The 21,231-nt window shown below is 31.2% G+C and overlaps 1 protein-coding gene across 1 annotated transcript; it reads right to left on the minus strand.

Moving 5' to 3' along the window:
• Positions 1-1,308: 1,308 nt before the first annotated feature.
• On the minus strand, positions 1,309-12,463 carry Awh (LIM/homeobox protein arrowhead). Its single transcript, XM_077445530.1, has 5 exons — positions 12,258-12,463; positions 3,188-3,405; positions 1,854-2,096; positions 1,493-1,588; positions 1,309-1,370 (listed from the first exon to the last, which is right to left on the minus strand). Exons 1-5 carry the CDS (start codon positions 12,461-12,463, stop codon positions 1,309-1,311), a joined length of 825 nt encoding a protein of 274 aa, XP_077301656.1.
• Positions 12,464-21,231: the final 8,768 nt, after the last annotated feature.

Consider the following 21,231-nt stretch of genomic DNA (forward strand, 5'->3'; position numbering starts at 1 on the left):
TCTTACCCATGCTAACTATACATTTTCTAAATAAAAAAATTATCACAAATTAATAGTTAAATAATAAATAGCGTGATCAATACAATATACAATAATCTATCGTATAAATATATATAATATAGAGTCGTGCAAATATACCTATAGTACTTTTTAGAACGTCCAATAATTCAAATCAGTTTTAATTGATTTCAACACATCCATATACCTAACATTTTTCATAAGAATCTCTTACATTTAACTTGTGTAGCTCTAAAAAAGTAAGTTACTCGTATATTGCATCTTCCAGCACATGTATACATATATTTATTATATGATTAGGCTTAACAGAAACAAAGCGGATTTTTTCGCATATGTAATATAATATAGATGTATTTAATAATTAACGTTGTATTTTGTGTACAAATTGTTTTGCTCAACACGTGGATTAATTTATTTACAAATATATAAGCAACTGAACAATATAATTTTTTTCGACGAGAAAAAACGCATCGATGCCCCGTAGCATCACTAATATGATGGAGGAAGTGTTTTAATTTAATATTTTAATCATTTTACTGTACATACGCATGTTTAAAAATATTTTTACTTTCCCAAAATTCTGTAGAGCGTGATTCGAGCACAAAAATGATTTTAAAATTAAAAATCATAACATTTAATAAATTTTTCTTAAATATAATACATTACTTTTAAAACACCTACTCTCACGATGCTTTTCGTTAGTATTTTCTTTCAAATATAATATATGCAATGTTCATATAATATATCAAATGTAAAATGACAAAGTTTTAATAATCGATTACGTTGTATAATAGTTATTATTTTTTTATGAATTAAACCGATAAAATTCTAATTCATACAACCAATAACAATTAAAATATAATACTATCCTGTAAAAACTACGTTTACATAAAAAAAATCTCAAGTAATAAAAAAATGTACTATGTTTAGCCAAACTAAATGAATATATGTATGTATACATATATAAACTATATTGATGATTCGATTCATCTAACATTTCACATGATAAATATTGAAGATATGACAAAAGAATATTTTATAAATATTATAAAATAAAAATGCAGTTTGTTGATTGATTGAGAGTTGATTGTTAAATCGCCTTATAACTATTTCACGTACATGGAGTATATTTTGAACGGAATACTAATGCATTTATTTATATTATCGCTATAATATGTATATAAAAGTATTTATACATATTTGAAAAAGCATACGTATGAATGAGTAGATGCATAGAATGGTAGATATAGAGTTGGCACAACATATATAATTTCCAACAGAATTAAATTTTCACACTTCGCTCTGCATACAATGTATAGAAGAATCCTCTGAGAGTTCGTCCATTGATGAATCTGAAAACAAAATTGATACTATATTTAATAATATTTCAGAAAATAGTCAAAAAAGTTTAATTATTTTAAGATGTAATATGCAAAATAGTTTTATTACATCAAATTAATATTTGTGTATTAACCTAGAGGTGCAAATTGAGGCTTGTTTTGGAATGAGTATGTGAGATGAAGATTGATGTGACGGCCGAATCCTACAGCATCCCCGTCACGAGCCAACACTGTAATATAAATAAATACAATTTTAAAACACGTGTCGATGAATAATGTTAAATAATTTTGCACACAAAAAATCGCAAACTTCGCGCTTTTTCTATGGAAAAATTTTAGTTTCGAATTTCGCCAATAGATGTCTATAGTAAGAAAATATTAAAAATATCACATTAAAAAAATCGCAGAGCAAATAGAGCAAATTTTGGCATTTTTGCGCGTCGCAAATATTTAAAAAAATATATATTATATATAATCAAATATGTGAATACTCACTTTGTGCTCCCTTGCCCTTTCCGGTGTGCTGGTGCTTCTTTTGGCGCGCGCGTGAATTTTGAAACCACACCTGGGTGACCCTCTTGCTCAGTCCTGTCACCTGAGCAATCCTCTCCAGATCTTGACCGTCAGGGTTCGAATCCAGTTGAAAGTTCGATTGCAGCACCTGAAGCTGCTCCTCCGTGAAGGTTGTCCTCACGCGCTTCGCCTTGTTCTTGTGGTAGCCCTCTGGATCGCATCCATCTGTCATTGCACACTTCTTATACTAATTATCGACGATCACCAATGAATGTTAGAAACTTAAAATTAGACGTGTTTCATTTTCAACAAAACACCGATTTGAATAACTTGCAAACACTGAAGCAATTGCAACTTTCGTGCTTCGACAGTCGACTTAACAATTATAGATATTCATATATGCACATATGTATGTATCTATATACTACTTAGGTCAACAATGATCAAAGTCTTCAAGTGCATTAAATTATATCGATGGTTTGGTGCACAGATATTGTATGTCCGTTTTTGAATTTGTACAGAATTTTAAGTTTGTAGATGCTGGAATTATTCAGATTTTTCTTTACAAGGTAATTTATGCGGTATACATAAATTACCTTCTAAGGAAAAACATAAATTATTCCAGCATCTACAAACTTAAAATTCGATACAAATTCAAATATGGTCATACAATATCTGTGCATTAAGCCATCGATTTATCAGTTGAAGCAAACCGTTCTATCAAAAAAGTTACATTAAAAGTGATTCGAATCCGATCGAGTTCTAAAATATGCTTTTAAAAAAAATCTAATATCAGTTTTTGTTTCAATCAAAAATATGAATCCATATTGAATTTATATGTAAATAAAATTCAACTAAAAAAGTCATACAATTTATTAAGGATATATTTAAATTGCGTTCATAGAAACATAATATTTTTAAAATATTGATACATAAAGTTAATTATTTCTTAGTCACTCGCGTATAAATGTATTTTGGTTCTGAAATTATATTCCTCGCAATTTAACAATGAATAGTAAAACAACTTAGAGCTTTTTAATTTATTATTAATTTAGTTATTCAATAAAAACTGGTAAAAAAGCAGTTTTATGGGAAAAAAATCCTTCAACTATCGTCACAATATTACTATAAATTTATCGAATCGGTCCAGAAGTTTGGATAGTCTGATCTCCACTTAAGTTGTTTGAATATCCACTAATCGGGATGGCCTCAATTTCTACAAATCAATTATTTTAACTCTGGTTTTGATCTGAGTTAAGCTATTCTAAAAATCTAAAATGCGTATGTATATGTATGTAGTATGAGTGAATGGTCACCATCTGAGGATGCGCTGCCTCCATCCAGAGTGTCCAAATAATGAGGCTTGCAGAGGACTCGATCATCGTGCAGGGCAAATTGCTCTCCGGTGGACAACTGGCGACCGCATGCGTCACAGGCGAAGCACGCCAGGTGATACACCTGAGATCGAGCTCGACGAACCCAATCAGATGAGCTGATTCCTCTGCAACACTTGGAGCACTTAGCGCCGAAGCTCCTGAACATAAAGACAGACTCACGCTAATGTACGTAATATAAAATCACAATTTTATCATGAAAATAGCGCAATCAAACATCATAGATATGGAAAAAAATAATAATAACAATGGTTAAAATAAATGAAATTTTGAATGAAAATCTTGTAGTGGCATCGAATATTTCAATATTATTTCAAATATTTGTACACGTTTTTCTCTAAAAAAAAATAATAAATGTATGTACATATCTACATTGGAACAGTATTAATTACAAATAATTGCAAAATCTAGTACATTTATGTATGTTACGATTTTTTTCTAGAAGAAAATACGCCCCATTTACAAGTCCATTCACAAGCTCCATTAACAAATCGTGATACAAAATATAATTCTTGGCATAAAAACAGTGTAGGAACATATATAAACGACATTTAATATAATATGCTAAATAACGCATCGCAAAATTGTGCCAAAGAAAACCTCTTATATTACAATAATTACAATTTATTCAGTAACGAACTACCATCAATATTTTTAAAATACCAAAACATCAATCACAAATAATATTATATTGTGATTAAAATGGTTAAAAAATCAACTAATCATAAAATAATAATTGGATTTTCATTTACATAAATTTGTAAATATGTCCATATGTATATAATTGTATATACATATGTACATATGTACATGTCTACCAAAAGTTAATTTTGTTTTCCCTATTACTTAATACGTATCAATAACACTACATATGTATAATTGAAAAATTCCAACCGTACTCAAAACTAAAACAACGACAATATCAAAACTAAATGAGACGAGACGTTTTAATGGCCGTTTATTTTACCTTATTTGTTTGCTTATGGTATTTATAGTTTAAATAATTTTAGATGCAGATACAGCCCAGTGTCAAAACACAAGGAACCCGCGAGCCCACATCATTTTCTTTAATGTCCGTCTAATTTTAATAAACATTTCAAAACGCTCCTACACGACCTTAGCGAGAGATATTTTTTAATTTAAAATATGTCCAAGATATTTTTAGGACATGGGTTGGTAAGAAATTAAACCACGAAAGGCTTTATATCGATAATTGTACGTTAAAAGCATACATAGTAAACATTTTATTAAATAATTGACGATTGCATTTAACATTTTCACATAAAATATTTTTTTTATCAAAAGTCTTTGTGTACTTATTTATATATATATATACACTACGTATCGAGAGCGAATACGGGCCCTGTGATAATAATTATTCTGGACCGTATTTTTGGGGAAGACTTATTTAAAATTTTGCAAAAAAATATTCCCCTTTTTTGACATATTAAATAATTATGAAGTAGAAAAAGAATATTTTTGCATGCATCGCAGGAAAAAACATTTTTTGAATACCCTTAATGGACATGTTATTTAAATGTTAAAATCAATATTAACTTACCTTTAAGTTACAGTACCTACAGGCAAAATTTTCTAAAGAAAGTTCATTATATGATAAAAAAATCCTTTCTAAAATTCGGTTTTTAATATAATTCTTGTTATGATTTTCTCCAGAATCGGGGTCTATCATATCGAAATTTATCCCCTTCTTGTCAGCCCTGTAAATATCCGCAATAAACTACTCAGATATAAATCGTCGTGTCATTTTATGACAAAATAGCAATCACTACTACTGCTAGTTTAGATATGAGTTTTTAAGAGCAAAAGCTTTGATATTTTTAACAAAATTTGAAAACACGTGTTAGATATCATTTTATGAAAAAAAAAAATTGTCATGATGGTGAAAGTTATTGAAATATTATACCATAAAAAACTCGTATTGAATGTATGATTTTAAAAACAAGGAAACGAACATTTGTTTAGTATCAGTGAAACATCAAAATGATCACAATTTATTAAGCTTATAGATTTCAAATACAGATGTATTGTAAAAGCATACCGCGAATTCCAAACACGTGTGCAAGTGTGTGCGCGCTCCCCGAACACGGAACATCCGGCGCGAATGGGTTAATTAGCATGCGCTTCTTGAGCGGCGCCCAAATGCGATCTCCGTGTCGTATGTAAATTTTGGAACCCCTTAATTAATCACCGTGTGTGTCCTCCAGATTGAGAAACATTCGAAGATAAAATCCAAGCCGCTCCCGCTCGGATCAAAACCCGAAAGCTTTACTGTGTTTATTTCATTTTCATTCGCTGTTACGGAATATTATATAATTTTGGGAATATATATGTACATATGTATATGTTAACGTCAAAGTGTATAAGCAGTTGTTATTTATTTTATGTAGCGTTTATATAATTCATATACGAATATAAATTAACTAGTAGATACAGTTTCACCGGTGCTTGCCAGTTAGTATATGTATATGTAGGTAGATATATGTATTAGCTTTGCACACAATACTTTAGGATTTAGCACTGCGTTAATATTACTTACTATTACGAATTATGAAAAAAAGTTTCATATTACGATAACCCTAAGAATGTATTAAAAAAAATGTGACTTTTGACTCAACTTACTAGTCAAACGATGTTTTCACGAAAATTACTACTGTGATTTATAAAATACGTGAAAATTTATTTATTTTATTTATTTATTTTAAACAGACCATTGTGGCATAACAGGAATTCCTAAAGCGCCACAATGGTCAAAAAAAAAATATAACACAAAAAAGAAAAAAAAAAAAACAAAATAACAATTAAACATAAACATAAATACATTCATACATAAACATAAAAAATAGCATTTATAATAACAGATAAAGTAAAAATATCAAATAAAATACAGCATAAGGAATGCCTTGCACCTACAGCCAGTTTCAATAAATATGTAAGAAACAACTACAAATACAAAACATCCCTGTAAGGCCCAAATGGAAGAGAGTTAATCAAAATTTCACTCATAAATCACTATCAATCATGAAAACAATGATGAGCGCAGACTACCAGATAAATGGGTTCATTCTCAAATAAATACCAGATAAATGGGTAAAATCAGGTCGCATTCAAAGCCTATGTTCTGTGAATCATATTCAATAAAAATTGGATAAAATAACGAAGAACAGAATACACATTGACTGATTTTGTCATATGAAATAACTACGTGGGATATATAAAACATGTTTTAACTATTCAAAATATATTAGAACTAGTAAATACACTCTGATGGAATGTTGTATGATTGGCATAACGAGTAGACAGGAAACGAAACACGTGGGTGAGAATTATGACAAGGGTTGTAGATATAATGGATAGAGTGAAGAGATGTAAATGGCAATGGGCGGGTCACGTGGCTGGAAAAATGGACGGAAAGGGGTCAAAATTGGAAAGTGCTATAATGGTACCCGAGAGAATGCAAAAGGGAAGACTGCAGGGAAGATGGGTAGACGAAATTAGGAAAATGTGTGGGGTGAGTTGGATAAAAGTGCGCAATACAGAGACGACTGGAAACGTGTTGGAGAAACCTTCATCCAGCAATCAATGGCGGATGGCTGTAGATAATGATGTACGAAAGTATGTATGCATGAAAGTAAAAAGTAAAGCTATCTTGACGGGAATTAAACACTCGAAAATTCGCGAATTTCTGTTACTTTTATGAGTTTATTAACTGGACCCGGAATTATTATTTTTCGCTCCCGGCGTCCCTTTGTACATTCATACATAAATATATGCATTAACATTTCAAAGAATAGTTGGGATTAATAAAAAAAGCTCATTCATGAAACGCTCGGTGGCAAATCCTGTTAGTTTGGGCGAGGCAAAATTTGCACGCTGCTACCATATATTATATATGTATATATCAATATACTTATGTGTATGTATGTATATAGTTAGGGTGGTGTTGGGGGGGGGGGGGGTGGAAAGTCTACTGTCGCACAAATAACGAACGTTGCAGCACCAATTAAGTTATCTTAATTATAGGGCACACACAGATTCCCCAACTTTCAACCCAACCCCTCCCCTCCCCACTCCCACATCTCCCTCTTTTATTCGCGAGCCCACGAGATAACGCAATCTAGTCACAAAAGCGCACCACTTCATTAAATTCGCCCCAAGCTCACGTATTTTCCGTAATCAATTTAATTTATTTTCTTTGTAGCCGATCGTGTTTGCCACTATCTCGCCGATAAATAAAACGTGGCGTTGATCTGAAAAAATAAAGAAAAATCAAAACCGATCTGCGTTGAGTGTTTCATATTCATCATCATATTGTTATTATGTGTGTAAAAAATTTTACGGTTTTTGGTTTTACGACGCATGTGCATGCACAATTTCGCAAAGCAATAACTACTACATTGTTCGGATGTAAATCTATTATATAATGTACATACATACTTGATGGTTGCGTAGTTTTTGTTCATAAACATTTTAGCATCCACATTATTTTTGTGTAAGTATACTTGTATATGTACATATATGCAACAAAAAGCTTTAATAAACTCACCGTATTGCAAAAATATTTAACAATGATATGTACATAAATAAATAAATAAATGATATGTACATAAATAAATAAATAAATGATATGTACATAAACAATGATATGTACATAAATAAAACTATGAAATACAAGTATTAATTTATAAAGAAGCAAATTTTTATGTTAATATGTATTTTTTATTGCTTATTTTAATTATAAAATAATTAATAAAAAAGAGTATTGTTTTAGATACATGTTTTTCTAATTCTATCAGACATACATACATACATATTTACATACATCGTATTTTTTAGCTTGAAGCCCTTTATAACAATATTACATATAGTATTTTTTTTACATGAATGTTCAAACGTGCAGTGATTTAATTTTTGTTTTCATGTTTATCGATTATCTTATCATTAGCCATTATATTTGAAAGTGGGCTAAGTTAACTTTTTTCACTTCGATTAATATTTCGCAAGACATTAATTACAATGTTTTACGTTTAACAATATTTAAAAATACTGGTGGCCAGTAATACGTTTATTCTACTTTTCCAAAATTCTGGACATATCGAATTAAAAGAAGTGATAGCAATTTGTGAATGAAGTCAAACAGAAATAGTGTTTTTGAAACTAAAATTGGACCTCTGCCACTTTATTTCAAAGGATTTAGATTTATATTTAGGCACATTTCCGCGTATTATCATGGAACTGTGCATGTGAGTGTTCTTTTGAATTACTGACCATTTAGTCTAAATCGTCATCATCTGCGCAACTCTCATCAATCTCACCCCACACATTTTCCTAATTTTGTTTACCCATATTCCCCACAGTCTTCCTTTCTCCCTTTTATTCTCTCGGGTACCACTAACCCTTATATGTATATTATAAAAATTACTGATTATTTAAGTAAATTACAGAAAATTTAATTTATTAACTGACCACAAACATACTAACCAATGAATACAGACCACTTATAAAACTCACTGACCATTTTGATATATTTTTAATAACTTTGATTTACGGACCGAATTGGAAATTAGTAACTGTAGTTTTTTTTTATTAAAAAATCGAGAATATTTTCGAATGACATTGTTGACGTGTCAAGAATTGAATTGATTTTTTTCGTATTAAAATATATTCTAATTAATAGTCACTAATTTGGGGTGCAAATTGCTATAATTAAGTTTTATCATTTCCTTTCTATATGATAGAGAATAAAGTAGGGGAGGATGGTGAAAAATTTTGTTTGATTGTTTTTAAAAAATTGGTAGTACATACATATGTATATAAGTACATAGCATAAAATGGATCATAGGAAAATCAAATCCATGTGATAATTATCTGCACAAATTAACCGACCCGCGTTATCAAACATGTTTGAGCAGCAGTGTTAAAATACACCGTTACATATGAACTTTCCAACCCTTCGACCGCCCATGGATCCGCCCACGCTTGTCAACGTTCAATATTGAGACATCGCAGGACGTCTGTGCGCTCATCTCGAATGCGGAGGGCGGCAGATGAAATGGGCGGGAGAGGAGATACAAGGGGCAAAAGGCGAGCGCCCTGGGCGGCCATCGGCCCGCGAGAGCTTCGCCTTCGCGGTGACTTGCAATACTTTGTTTTCATTTGTCATTTATTTTGATTGTCATAACTCACGCCGGTCATATATTATCGAAATCTCAGACACGTCAAGAATCCGACGGTCGGCATGCACACGCGGGTCGTTCAGATTTGAAGTGTTCGCATTTTGTTGTTGTTTTTTTTTTTTGTTATTTTTCTTTGTTAGCGTGCACAATCCTCAAAATCAGAAGCATCGAACAAACATTTCAATTTTTTCATCACGTACATTCAAACATGCATGCTCAACAAATTAAGCGCTAATTTCAATTTATCACGAGATCATAACTTGCTAATTACATAGCGGCAGATGCTTGAAAGGGACGAATTGCAATACATAATTCAATTCTTCTACATGACGTATTTAAAGATTTTTGATTAATTTGGCTTTGCTTTCAATTAAAAAGTTCACCGTTACATAGTTATAAATTTCTTCATTACTTGTACTTGAGAGACATGTTTAAACTCCAACGCCTTTGTATTATTTTATTTTATTTTATTTATTGAAAAATCAACAGACAACAATTAGGTTATTACAACAATTAGTATTATGTAGAATCATTGGAATTTAATTATATTGCTACTAGGTGATGTTGTTTTCTCTGGAAATACCTCAAAAAGATATTGAAGGGTCAAATCCACTATTTTCCTACTCTAGAAGAATTAAAATTTTGAATTCCTGAGCGTAGTACTGAAACTCACTCGAGAAATATTTTCCTGCTCATTAGAACCAGAAATAAATAATTACGAATTCGCCTCTACCTATTACAATTAATCTTTTCAAGATATATTGGTGGCTTAAATTAATATCTTTACAGCCAATATATTTTGAGATTGAAAAAAATATTTTATATGTTTATAGATAATCCATTTTGTTTTCGTTAGATATACGTGCACATGGCTTTTAATATTCTGGCGATATACAAATTATTTATTATCTTTAAAACGGGTTCAGAGAAACAGAACGACCTCACCTCAATATTCAAGATGATGGAGCTTTGCTCTAATTAATTTATTAGCCCTATACCGTGACCCATTGATCAAAAGTTTACATTTATATAAAGAAGCATACTTAGCACGCAAACATACATTTATATTATAAACATTCATGTGCATTATAAAACGCCTTCCTGGTATACGCATTGGTATAAATAAAGTAAAATACTATACGTATAAAATACCTAATTAAGTTGAACATATTACATTTTAAGTAAGTATAAAAACAAAATCTATGTAAAGGATGAAATTCAGTAATTAATTTTTTTTTCATCTTACATTACGTTTATGTAATCATACACCTCTTTAATATACATATATTGTAATACTTTGCAAATTTCAATTCTCTATTAATTATTTTTGTCATGTATGAAGGATTTTAATATTTAAATCGTTTTCATTGAAATGTGTTCTTCATCAATTATTTACATTTTTTAAATTTTTGATATATCATTTTAGATTTTTTATCTTTCAATATGATCGCATACGATTTCCTTGTGAATGCCCCGTTGAAATTGATCGATTGAATTCCATTGGCACGTCTCCGCGATCTTTGGGTCTTCAGCCCCCATGTGTGGGTCCCATTGTGGCCTCTAGATGCCCTCTGGTTTGTCTCTTTCTTTCTAGGTGCCACGATGGCTAGCTGTGGATGCACGAAATGCGATATGTCCGTGTGTCGGTGTGGACGAAGATGACTAGGTGAAAAAAAATCACGTCACATTGCGATTGTTCAATTCCATGCGCGCACCACATGTGTGGGTTCTCAGGCTCTCCTCGGCAAAGTCCTTTCGTATCGCGTGTGAACCGATATGTTGTATACGTGACGATTGTGAAACTTGTCATAACCATTACTATGTAATTTAAATTCTTATGTGCTTGTATTCGATTTGAAAATACATATATGTAATACAATACCTACCTCAACTTTGAAAACTTGTATGTAGGTATATCCAATATGTATTAATTTATAGCAAAGTAGTTAAATGTAATTTTTATTGCTTGATTGCTATAAAGTTAGAGATACACGCTTTCAAAGTTGATGTGTTGTTAATTTATAATATTGCAAAACCAGAGTAAAAGATAATGAAATTAAAATTTGAATTTATTCCATTGACGTATAAGGATACGTCAATGGAATATTTATCGATTATAAAAATGCATCGCGCAATAACGCATACATATGTATGTATGTACATACATACTTTTAAAAAATCGCATATCTATTTAACATTTAACAACTTCATACCGTTCATTATAAATAGGTAATATGTAAAATCATACACACCTTTTTTATTATATCTATTTCCTTAATTGAAGTTAATTAATTAATTTGATTATGTAAACAATTTTAAGAAACAGGTCAACAAATTTAAATGTCTTCGATTTGTAAAATAGTATCGATATAGTATGTGTACATTGACATACAATAAACAAAGTAAAAGCGACATCTCATTTTCTTTCATTTGATTATCATGATTTGTACCCACATTATATTTATACATTTTTATCATAATGAAGAATGTTACATAGGTTCTGTTTTCTAAGACAAATATTTTGAATATCTTCATCTTTAAGTATTGAATAACGATAACTGATAAGATGGATTTAATGTATTATATAATAAGATATAATGAGAATGTCCCGTTCAATACTGTCTATTGGCATGTTCAATAAATAAAATTAAAATATTAAGAAATTATGCATAATAATACAATGGCAAAAATTTGATATCGGTGTGCAGTTGTTTAAAATAGATCGTATATATTATACATACATATATGTATGTATTTATCTATGGGCATAGTCCATATATTTCAGTATCAGTACTCACTTGGCATAGTCCTGCTTGCAGTAGACCTGGTGGTCCCTCATGAAGCAGGATGGCTGCCTATCGAGCTGGAGAGCACAGACACAGCATCGCAGACATGCAGCGTGCCAGGCGCGTCCAGAAACCTCCAACAGGAACCGGTCCGCAATCTGCTCGCCGCACGACGCGCATTGACGCTGCTCGCGCTGCGAAAATAACCGCTCGTTCATCTCTCCGAAAATACAATACTACATACAACATTGTCTACTTTTCACACTATACTACATTTATTATTTTATTATAATACATATTTAACAATTCATTATATATTTATACTAGTCTAATTCGATTTTTAAGTAGAAAACTGTATCGGCAAATATATCCAAAATAGATCTTTCAATTATTTTTGTTATTTATGTTGGTAGTCAAATTGATTTTCGGATATCAAGATTTCAAACTCACCTAAATAACTTGATAAGATACATATTTTATTAATCAAATAATTCTTTTGAATGAATAAGAAATATTGTCATTGCCAATATTCAAATATTGCTAAATAATCTTTAAAATACAGAAGAAGTAAAACTCATAAACCTGACTATTAGACATCTACATTAGGTACAAAATCCACCTCGCTTTTATCCAAATTATTCTGTCAAAATTAGGGGGTACATCGATATAATTCATGTCTAGCATGTTGCAAGTTTGATAAACACTGGAGTGGAAGAATGCCATAAGATACATAGATATAATATTCTAAAATCTAAGTGATTACGATAATTTCTAAAACTTACAATCGTTTCAATAATTTTAACCTAAATAGGAAGATACAAGTAGTAAATAATTACTAATAACTTTATACATTTACATACATACATATGTATATGTACATAAGTCGGATTGTCATTAATCATGAGAAAGGAAATATTTAAAAAAAATAATTAGTTATAACTATTTACGTCCAAAGCTTTATCAAATTTTAAATACCTACATTCATCAGTTTTTAATGCGAATATTTTATATACACATACACGCTCAAAGATCAAACGGTGTTTATTTAGTCTGATCAGAAGTGTTATTGAAACGAAGCTCACTCAATTATATTTCTAAGCGCTCCTCACGTTACGACTGCGTTTCTCAATCTTTTTACAACACATGATGATTATCCCCATTAGATTGAAAAACGTGCTTAAAAATTTTAACTATTTCAATTCTAATATTTTATATGATTGTGAACCCTTTATAAATGTTTGTGTTAGCCTTTTTCCCTTTTTGAGAACTTTTTGAACGCCTCTAGTTATAAAATGCAAAGACGTCATATAATATGTTTTTCCAATATGATTCCAAAATTGCACATGACAAAAAAATTATATATTCAACGAAATGTTTGCACAAAACTTAATCGATAAATTTGTTTCTCTTAGAGATTCTAGCTACGATAATTATCTCGAGACATATTTTTCGACAAATCCACTACATATGTATATGTATGTACGTACCTACATATATACATAGTATATGTATGAGTATGTACTCATATTATGAAAGATATCTGACACTTCAATTTATAACTTTTACGATAGAAACGGCAGTAACTACAAACTGTACCTACTTTGAAAAGCATATTGCGGTACCCTCAGCAAAATGTATTGTGTCATATAGATGCTTTGAGAATTCGAGTTGATCTCCCGTTTGAGAGGCGGATAGGGATAAAATTTCCGTGCTATTTGAGTCCTGTTCTGGAGAAAATTATAACAAGAATATATTAAAAATTATTAAAAACCGACTGCAAATCCCAATCCGTAAGGGTTACTCATACTCAGTGGTGTAACCAGGGCCACCGAGAGGAATCCCGGGCCCTGGGAAAAATTCATTGCCGGCCCTATGATAACCTAATAAGAACTCAAACTTCGTCACCCGACAAAATCGATTCTGAACTAAGAAGAGGTTAGTAAAAAAAAGATCGTAGAGATATACATTATTTTAATATGCCAAAAATCTATCAGAACTATTAGAAAAATACCTATGTGTTGGTTGTTATTTTTAAAATAATTGAATAAGAAAGTATGATATAACATGTACATACATACTTTCACTTGGACTACTTGGATCGAAAAATAATGAATACATGTATTTTTATGTAGAATAATATAATATATCAATATCACGGGCCCTAGAACTTTACCCCGGCTCCACCTCCCCTCTCGTCAACCCTGAGTGTAACTACAAACCCATACATACAAAACATACATATTTGGAGGCCCTAAACAGGGTCTATAAGAAAATGGATATATAAAATTTTTAAATTCATCAATATCATTTTTTCAACAAAAATAATACAACGGCTACGGAAAATTTATAATATCATACATACATATGTATATGAATCTCTAACCTCAATCATATACAGGTAATTGTTTTTATTTTTGCGGTTATTCATCGGGTCTGGAATTACTTTTTCAGGATCCGGGTTGGCTCTCGAAGACCCACCCTATCTACAAACGAATAAATATTTGCAGTTCGTCAAAAGGGCATGGCATCGGGTAGGAGGGGGGACGTAATCTCGCGCCACCGTTTGACCTTCGTAGCGATCGTATTGATGAATAACTGTCGGCTGAGATGAGAGGTTTGCTGGTGTGACTAGCCGACACCAGTACAAACAAGCGGGAGGGCGGCTGCCATCATTAGTTATTTCGGTGAGACGAGACGGGCCGCGTGATTAATAGTAACCCATAGTGCAGTGCTATTGTGTGCTGGCAGCCACCTCGACGGCCAACCAGGAAATTCCTCAAAGAACCCCATTGACCCCGCATCGAGGATGACCACGCGCCACTCCACACACGTCTAGCCTTGGACTCCCATCCCGAACACCACTTGTGACCATATGCATCTCCGGAACACAATTAGTACCATTCGAAGTGTGATTTAATTTCACTCTTGATCCAATATTCGAATGAGACCGCTTACTCGTTGTTGCTAGGCTCGATTACGATTCGACAGATTTTCCATTAATTCAAACGTGACATATCGAGGCTATGGTTTCGGTAAAAAAACTCCACATTCAATTTCAATTCTGATTATTGCCGAATAAACGTGCAGTGCAATGCCATACTTTTTGAACTTTCAACCAAAAAGCCACACATCAAGTTTATCGAACTTTAAATTACATTCAATAATAAATAGAACATCACGAGTTATTATAAAAAAATATTACAAAATCTAAAAAAAGTATATTTTTAAAATATTTTCACAAAAATTCTTCAGATCATACATATCCACCAAATGTAAAATTAAATTTTATGCCATTTTCAGATTGACACATTTGGCATTTTTATTTAAAAATAACAAACAATGGCGGATCAAATAAATGGGCTCGAAGCGCATTCGAGATTTGAGGCCCCACGTCAGTAAAAAAAATGCTATCATCGTTTTTTACCATGCTTTACATTACATGGTTTTTCATTAGGATTCTACAAAACCATATTTTTATATTTCTTTACTAATACGTTTACTATATTTGAAACACTAACAGTTTTTGGAAAAAAATAGGTACTATTTTAAAATACTATGTAGAATAGGTATTAATTGAATTTATTCCTGGCTTACGAACGTATTTTGGACAATGATAAAAATTTGTAAGTTGTAAGTTTTGGTAGCAAAGATACGATTCGGGGGTCCCAAGCGCGCGCTTATTTTCAATGTATGATACACCGCCGCTGATAACAAATTTAACAATATTTTTAAAAAGAACAAATTAAACTTGCCGCAAACCAAATTTGATAATTTTTTTATTCTAACTGAAGAAATTTAGTTTTTGATGAAAAGTAAAAAATAAGAAGCGATCGAAAATAAACTATCATTTCCGATTTTCAGATCCAAGCCAATACATCATTTATTTTATCTCAAAATCTTATCGCATTAACCTCCAATACTAAAGTTAACTACGATTTATTTGAATATATCACACCTATTATAATATACATATGTATGTACGTAGAAAATTTTAGATCCATATTATGATGTGAGTTGAAAATTGCTGGGTTAGAAAGGCGATAAATAAAGGTAATAAATAAATGCATACATAATACATAATTCGTCATATTTTATTTCTAGTAGGAAATTTTAAAAGTCGTGTAAATTTCACGGCTTAACTGTTACTTTGAAAATAATGGTAGCTTTGCACCATTACTTGTTTTAGTAGCAGTAGTCATAATGACCGTTAAAAGCTCATGTGATGTTTTTGAAAGGCGGTAGCAAGATTACATTTAATATTATACGATATCTAATCTTCGTATAATATTAAATGTAATCTTCGGCCTAAAATTTTATTTTGCCTTCATAATTTAAACTCGATCCTCTCAATTATAAACAGTATATACCTCATAAAACAAAACTTCATTCGTAGTAATTATTTTACATACGTTCATGCCTCACAATCATCGGAATTCGTGGGCACGCGTTCCTGTGATCGGCGATGAGATACATATCCAGCTAACCCATCTTTTGTTCTACAATGTATTTGAATGTAGAAATGGAATGATTAATTAACAACTATTTGATTAATTTCGAGAGGCGGTACATTGTTTCGCGAATGAATGAAATTCCAAACAAAGCTGCCCACACACATACTCATCGTGAGGAAGCTTTTAAAGACAGGTCACGTGGATCCATCGAACTTGGCGATATTGAAAATAAACTTCGTCCATTATAATTTAAAAGCTTTTCAAAAATATTAAATAGGAAAATATATATGAAAATTGTTGATTCAAAAATATTTTCATGAAAACTTAATGTATTCTAAATTATTTAATTTTTCCGTATTTAGGTTCATATGAGTTAGTAAAATTACAATATGATATTTTATTTAATTTTCTTACTTTCAAATTTATAATATTTTGAATTTAAAAACGTTAGGAATAATCTACTTTAGTCTTCTGTTTTTTTTTTCGTGTAAATAGATGTATTTATTTGAGCTAATTTAATTGGGTGCGTAGAAAAAAGCATCAGCTTTTATTTAGAACCGTTTCAGTAACTAAGCCAAATAAAAATTAAGACTTAACTTGTCCTCTCTAATAATATCATACTAATTTTTCTAGGAACAAACATAGTCATATATGAATGAATTATGTATGAAATGTATTAAAATGAAACATACAGATAAATAAATAAAAAAAAAACTAGTCAAATCTCGCTATAACGACCTATTAAATTATTTCGCTATACTGAATATTCACTATAAAGAAATTGGAAAAAAACTGATAACTTCAAGTAATAATTTAAATAATTTTGTAGCATAAGCTCTTTCACAGCTGAAGCTTTCCATATACATATGTATGTATGTAAAGATACATTATAAAATGAATACGTTTTCAGAAAATTTGAACGTCTGGTCACCCCAGTATCAGCAATGGTTGTAGTTGTTGTTATTAATATTTAGTATTTATGAGTATATGCGAAACCCGGTGGCAGATGGGTACGAGATTTGGGGCGGCCCAGCCTCCGGCCCGGCCCCCCTCATTTAAGAGGCGAGGTCCCCTCTTCTGATATGTAACACCCCTGTTGTCAATTGACAATACAATTACAACCGAAAAAATCACACAACATTTAACAACCCGCGCCGCAACAAAACGGCCGGAATCATATCCCTCGTTACCCTTCAAACTTGCGATCACCTGGACTTAAAAAAGAAAGCGTCGTCGCATCCAAAGGAATGGGGGAAATTTGCATCGGTTTTTTCTTAAAAAAACACATATGTTAATTTGCAACTGAATCGTTTTTTCAGTGCCAAGTAAATCAGAAAGTTACATTTAATTTAAGCCAAATTTAGTGATTATTTTGTTTATTATAAATACAAAAACATATATTGTAAATAAATTACTATTTAATGAATTAAAAATTTGCTAAAACTAAAATTTTGGGAATCAATTATATATAATACATACATAGATACATTTTCTTATTAAAGAGCTTAAATTTTTAATGTACATACATACATATATTCGATTCTGAGCGTAGCGAACTTCGCCGTGCTAAACAATGGTACCATTTCGAAGGTATTGAAGTTTTTATTGAAAGAGTTTTATCTCCATTATTTTCTTGGAGCGAAAATAATGGGAATGGGTTACTGTTGTATATGTACATATGTAATACATACAAACATAGGGAGGATTTTATATGGAACTGGTCAATAACAATTATTGTTAAATCAAACCGGCAACCTCTGAATGAAAACGATCCAGTTTTTTCCAGCTGCAATTAGCATCGTTGAGAAAATCGAATTCATTTTTTAGTTTCGGCTACAATTTGATTATGTAAATCGTTGTTCCAGTGAGCAATGACGTTTGAAAAATATGCATAAATAAAATTTTATGGAAACATTTTCAAATCCATAAAATTAAACATCCATTGTGTATAAAAACAAATGCAACCATATTTTGCTTGGTTTTACAGTGGTTTTTGACACGCGCTTCTTAGATTTGCCACCCCTGCGCCAAGTCGCAATTCTCAAGGGGGTCTTTAAAATGCAACAGTGAAAAGAATCAAACCCACAAATATATATATTTAGCACTTAACTTGAAATTTGCGAACAAAAGTCAAAGCCGAACCTGGCACGGGGAGAATGCGAATTGAATTGTACCTTTTGTCCGTATCTCAATGACACACACATATGTATATATTTATACATAATACACACGCACGTTTACACACGGATATTCAATAGAAAATATTCGACATATGAAGTAGAGAGTGAAAAAAATAATAATAATAACACATTCTGATTCATTGTGTCCCGTTTGAGGGATATCGATGTCAATGGGATGCGTGTCATTCGTAACCGACACCTTTAGAGTTATTTTATTATTAATGCGATTTGAAAGATCTAAACAAAAAAATAAATAAATATGAAACGATGGATTTGAAGAAGTCTGCTGTGTGATAAAATGGATCCTATTGTTTTTATAACGTATCCAAAGCTATCTAAAATGCACAAAAATATATTGTTGTACGGTTACATTTTGAATTTAATTTGAAAATTATGAATTTGTTATTTTGGTATATTGTTTTTTTAATATAAATTATTAAAAGGCCCATTTTTTTAATCAAACCTCATGGTTTAATAACACTATATATCTGATTGATGTTAAAATACATAGATGCATATATTTATATATGTACATATATCTAAATGAATTAAAATTTTCACATTTTGAATTTTATCAAAACAATGAAAGAATAGCATACTATGTATGTATGTAGGTACATACATATGTAGATGAATGGAAATCTTTTGGTGAAACTGAAAGAATTCCTCATCAACTCATTTTTAATATGTTCATTTTTCCATTTCCACCTGGTGATCCTCTCGGTGAATCGATTTATTGTAACTACGATCCGATAATAAGATTATCGTGGACTCAATGATAGATAATAAACACGACTGTAATCCGCTAATCCGTTGTTAAATCAACCGTGCGACAATAAAAGGTTCGCGCATTGGTATTACACCCGTGAAAAGAAAGGGGACTATGTAGTGTATCATGTATAATAATATATCGAGTGGTTTTTATTGTTGTCGTTCTCAACCCAAGAGACTGTCTCTCTATTCCGACAATAGTGCGATTGACTTCTGTTGAGGGGGGTGAGCCTCACAAAGGACATGACACACAGAAAAGTCACAATGGACAACAAACCGAAACACGAGGAACAAATGCGAAAAAGATTGCCAACACCGCGCTTGCAATTGTCGCTGGCCAACGGCGCATTCAAAACACACGCGAAATGAAGGTGTTGCTAGTGGGACAAAAGGCAGATGGGATAAGTCAGGGGTTCTTCACAATATCTGTGAATCGTGTACAAAAATATCTAAACTTACTGGCATATAACTAATAAAGTAGGGAATTATTGAAATTATTGAATATAAAAAAACTTTATTGTATAAAAATTTAGGGATCCAACTAAAAAGTTATTTTTAAACGGTTAACCGTGCATTAAACATAAACCAGGTAGCACCGATGTCGTATAATTTTTGAACTAAACTAAAAAAGTCGGAATTAATGTACAACTTTTGCCAAATTCTATAATAAATCCTCGCATTACATATGATATGTATGATATTATGAACATTTGATAAACGATCTACTTGTCCACTTACGGATAATGATCATTGGGGTGAACCTAGTTGTGTTCTCTGTCTTTCAAGGATTCAATATCGTTTTAAAATGATCCGCTCACTACGATCGTAATACTATTTAACAATAAATTCACATTTTTTTATAACATATGTAAGTATGTACATATGTATGTAAGTATTAACATTATGTTATCAGGTAATGGGTCGAGAGATGAGTCTCTTGATGTATGTATGTATGTATAGTATCTCTCGTAGATTCTACGACCAATGTCGTAGAGCCAGTGAGTACGGTAATTACTGCCACCGTACTCCTTTATTTTACTATATTTATTCCTAAGCCCTATATTTTAGTGCTCCGTCCTTTTGATTTGTTTATCTATTTTGTGATGTTGACTCTCGCCGGTTCATAGTAGTTCAATATATTCAAATATTTTATAGATAAATATGTAGTAAATTCCTTTTGAAAATCGTTGAATTTTCATTACATCCCCGGGGATCTAATATCCCCATTGAACGAATATTGAACAATATGTGGAACAGTGAAAAAACCAAATAAAAAATAGACATTTATTTATGCATTGCAAATTGAAATGAGCTGTATACATTTTTGAATTTTTAAAACAAAAGTTTAAATATGTAGTTATTAAAAAAAGTTCGTCCTTGTGAAAAACTTATAATATTATAATATAGTACATTTATAAAGATTTTTATTTTTAGTGATAAAAACAAGCACAATCAGTCTTTTTAAGTCATGAAAAAATTATTTATTTAACCTTTATTTTTTTCAAAAAATTATGTCCGCCGTAGCTGAAACTTGTCGGTCGACAAATATCTACAATGTGAATGCCTGCTTACCTTAATGTGTAT

This window comes from Arctopsyche grandis, chromosome 2 (genome assembly GCF_051622035.1).
Source record: "Arctopsyche grandis isolate Sample6627 chromosome 2, ASM5162203v2, whole genome shotgun sequence".
Taxonomy (NCBI): Eukaryota; Metazoa; Arthropoda; class Insecta; order Trichoptera; family Hydropsychidae; genus Arctopsyche; species Arctopsyche grandis.